At 55.2% G+C, this 1929-nt stretch overlaps 1 protein-coding gene across 3 annotated transcripts in view; it reads left to right on the forward strand.

Annotated features, from left to right (window-relative positions):
* lrrc2 (leucine rich repeat containing 2) overlaps positions 1 to 1929 on the forward strand; it is a 23339-nt gene that overhangs the window by 10930 nt on the left and 10480 nt on the right. For all 3 annotated transcript variants that reach the window (XM_015015766.1, XM_015015764.1, XM_015015765.1), the window contains exons 3-7: positions 233 to 378; positions 1013 to 1104; positions 1169 to 1325; positions 1481 to 1617; positions 1690 to 1835. In XM_015015766.1, coding sequence (XP_014871252.1) covers positions 233 to 378; positions 1013 to 1104; positions 1169 to 1325; positions 1481 to 1617; positions 1690 to 1835 — 678 coding nt within the window. The remainder of the gene's footprint in view (positions 1 to 232; positions 379 to 1012; positions 1105 to 1168; positions 1326 to 1480; positions 1618 to 1689; positions 1836 to 1929) is intronic.

The following is a 1929-nucleotide window of genomic DNA, read 5'->3' on the forward strand; positions in this document are numbered from 1 at the left end:
GATCTGAATGGATCTGAATGGATCTGAATGGATCTGAGTGGATCTGAATGGATCTACTCCCTGAGGCTGACTGGAGGAAACACTGAGAGCAGAAGCTGCTTTTAGCAACATGAACACGGATGTATTTATAGCAGCAGGTCAGATGTCCGGTCAGCAGGAACGTCCTGCTGCTGTTCGCTCGTTAACACCTGGGATCCGTCCTTCATGGATTCAGACCGTTTCCTGTCTGCAGGATCGATCAGCAGTGGCAGTACCGGATCTACTGCAAGAGCATGAAGGCCAAAGAGCTGCAGCAGCTGCAGCACTACCTGGAGAGATCCCTGCTGACGGAGCCGGCGCCGTCCGGAGGACACCTGGACCGGAACACAGGTACCACAGGTAAAACAGGTAAAACCAGATCACTGGTACTGAGTTTAATGTGGAGATTTTATCTTTTGGAAGAAACCCAAACCGTTGTTCTGGCCAACGGTTCACATGGAAATGAGTTTATCAGAGTACAGAACACGGTCTGTAGCTGTGAGTTTTCTGACGTCATCAGGGAGTTAATAACCATGTAATAACCATGTAATAACCATGTAATAACCAGGACCTCACATAGAGCCGAGTATCATCAGCATAGCGGCGGATATTTACTCCATTTCACCAACTGGACCTGAGAGTAAAGGGAAATGGACCGAGCTCAGAACCCTGGGGTTCTCCACCAGTCACCCTGGTTAGACAGCAGCAACGGTTCTGGAACAGAGTAGTTTTGGTTCTGATGGACCCGGCCTGCTCCCAGAGGAAGAGGCTCCAACATGGAGGAACTAGGAGACCTTCGCCTTGTCTTCAGCTCAGAGGACATCATGGCGTCTCTCCGTCCCTGAGCGTTTCAGCTGCCGTGATGATCAGGAGGAAATGGAGCTGACGACGGCAGCGGCCATTTTCTCCTGACTCAGCAAACGGAAACCATTTGCTCCTCCTGAGAGGCTTTAGGAACCTGCAGTCTGACATTGAGGGTTTCTCTTCCTGTTAGACGTCCAGCAGGAGGATCCGAGAGTCCAGCAGGACGAGGATCATCCGGATCGGAAGGACCTGATCTTCCGGCTGGAAGGAGATCGCTGGCTGGTGAGTTCCCACATTCCAGGGAAAGGGAACCTGCTCTGTGATGTTTGAGGGAACCGTCCTGCAGGACTTTCCCCGGGAGCTGCAGTGGACCACCTACCTGCAGGAGTGGCACGTCAGACGGACTCGGATCCGCCAGCTGCCCGACTTCCTGGCTCAGTTCACGCAGCTCACCGTGCTCGAGATTCCCAGAAACCTCATCGCGGACCTGCCGCCTCAGATCGGTGAGCAGAACCGGGCCAGAATCTGACCCAACTTCTACCAGGTCCGTTTGCTCTTCATTAGCAGGACGGTCGGTTGTTTCCACCTAAACTCTGTGTCCATTTCCTGTCTCCGTTTCCTGTCTCCTGTCTCTGCTTCCTGTCTCCGCCTCCACCAGGGAAGCTCTCGGCGCTCCGCAGGCTGAACATCAGCTACAACCGCCTGTCCAGAGTTCCTCCGGAGCTCGGAGACTGTGAGCAGCTGGAGCGTCTGGAACTGGCCGGAAACCTGAGCCTGAGCGAGCTGCCCTTTGAGGTGAGGCCGCGGGTCTGTGGACCGGGTCAGAACCGGGTCAGATCCCTCCTTCATGGTGTTTTCTGCCTGCAGCTCAGCGGCCTGAAGCAGCTGGTCCACCTGGACATCTCGGAGAACCGGTTCGCCTCCATCCCCATCTGCGCCCTGAGGATGAGCCGCCTGCAGCTGCTGGACCTGAGCAACAACCAGCTGAGCGACCTGCCGCAGGACATGGACAGGTAGCTGTCCAGGAGGGACATAAGGGACAGGTAGCTGTCCAGGAGGGACATAAGGGACAGGTAGCTGTCCAGGAGGGACATAAGGGACAGGTAG

This window comes from Poecilia latipinna, unplaced genomic scaffold, assembly GCF_001443285.1.
Source record: "Poecilia latipinna isolate Pla-1442-1.1 unplaced genomic scaffold, P_latipinna-1.0 Scaffold1950, whole genome shotgun sequence".
Lineage (NCBI taxonomy): Eukaryota > Metazoa > Chordata > Actinopteri > Cyprinodontiformes > Poeciliidae > Poecilia > Poecilia latipinna.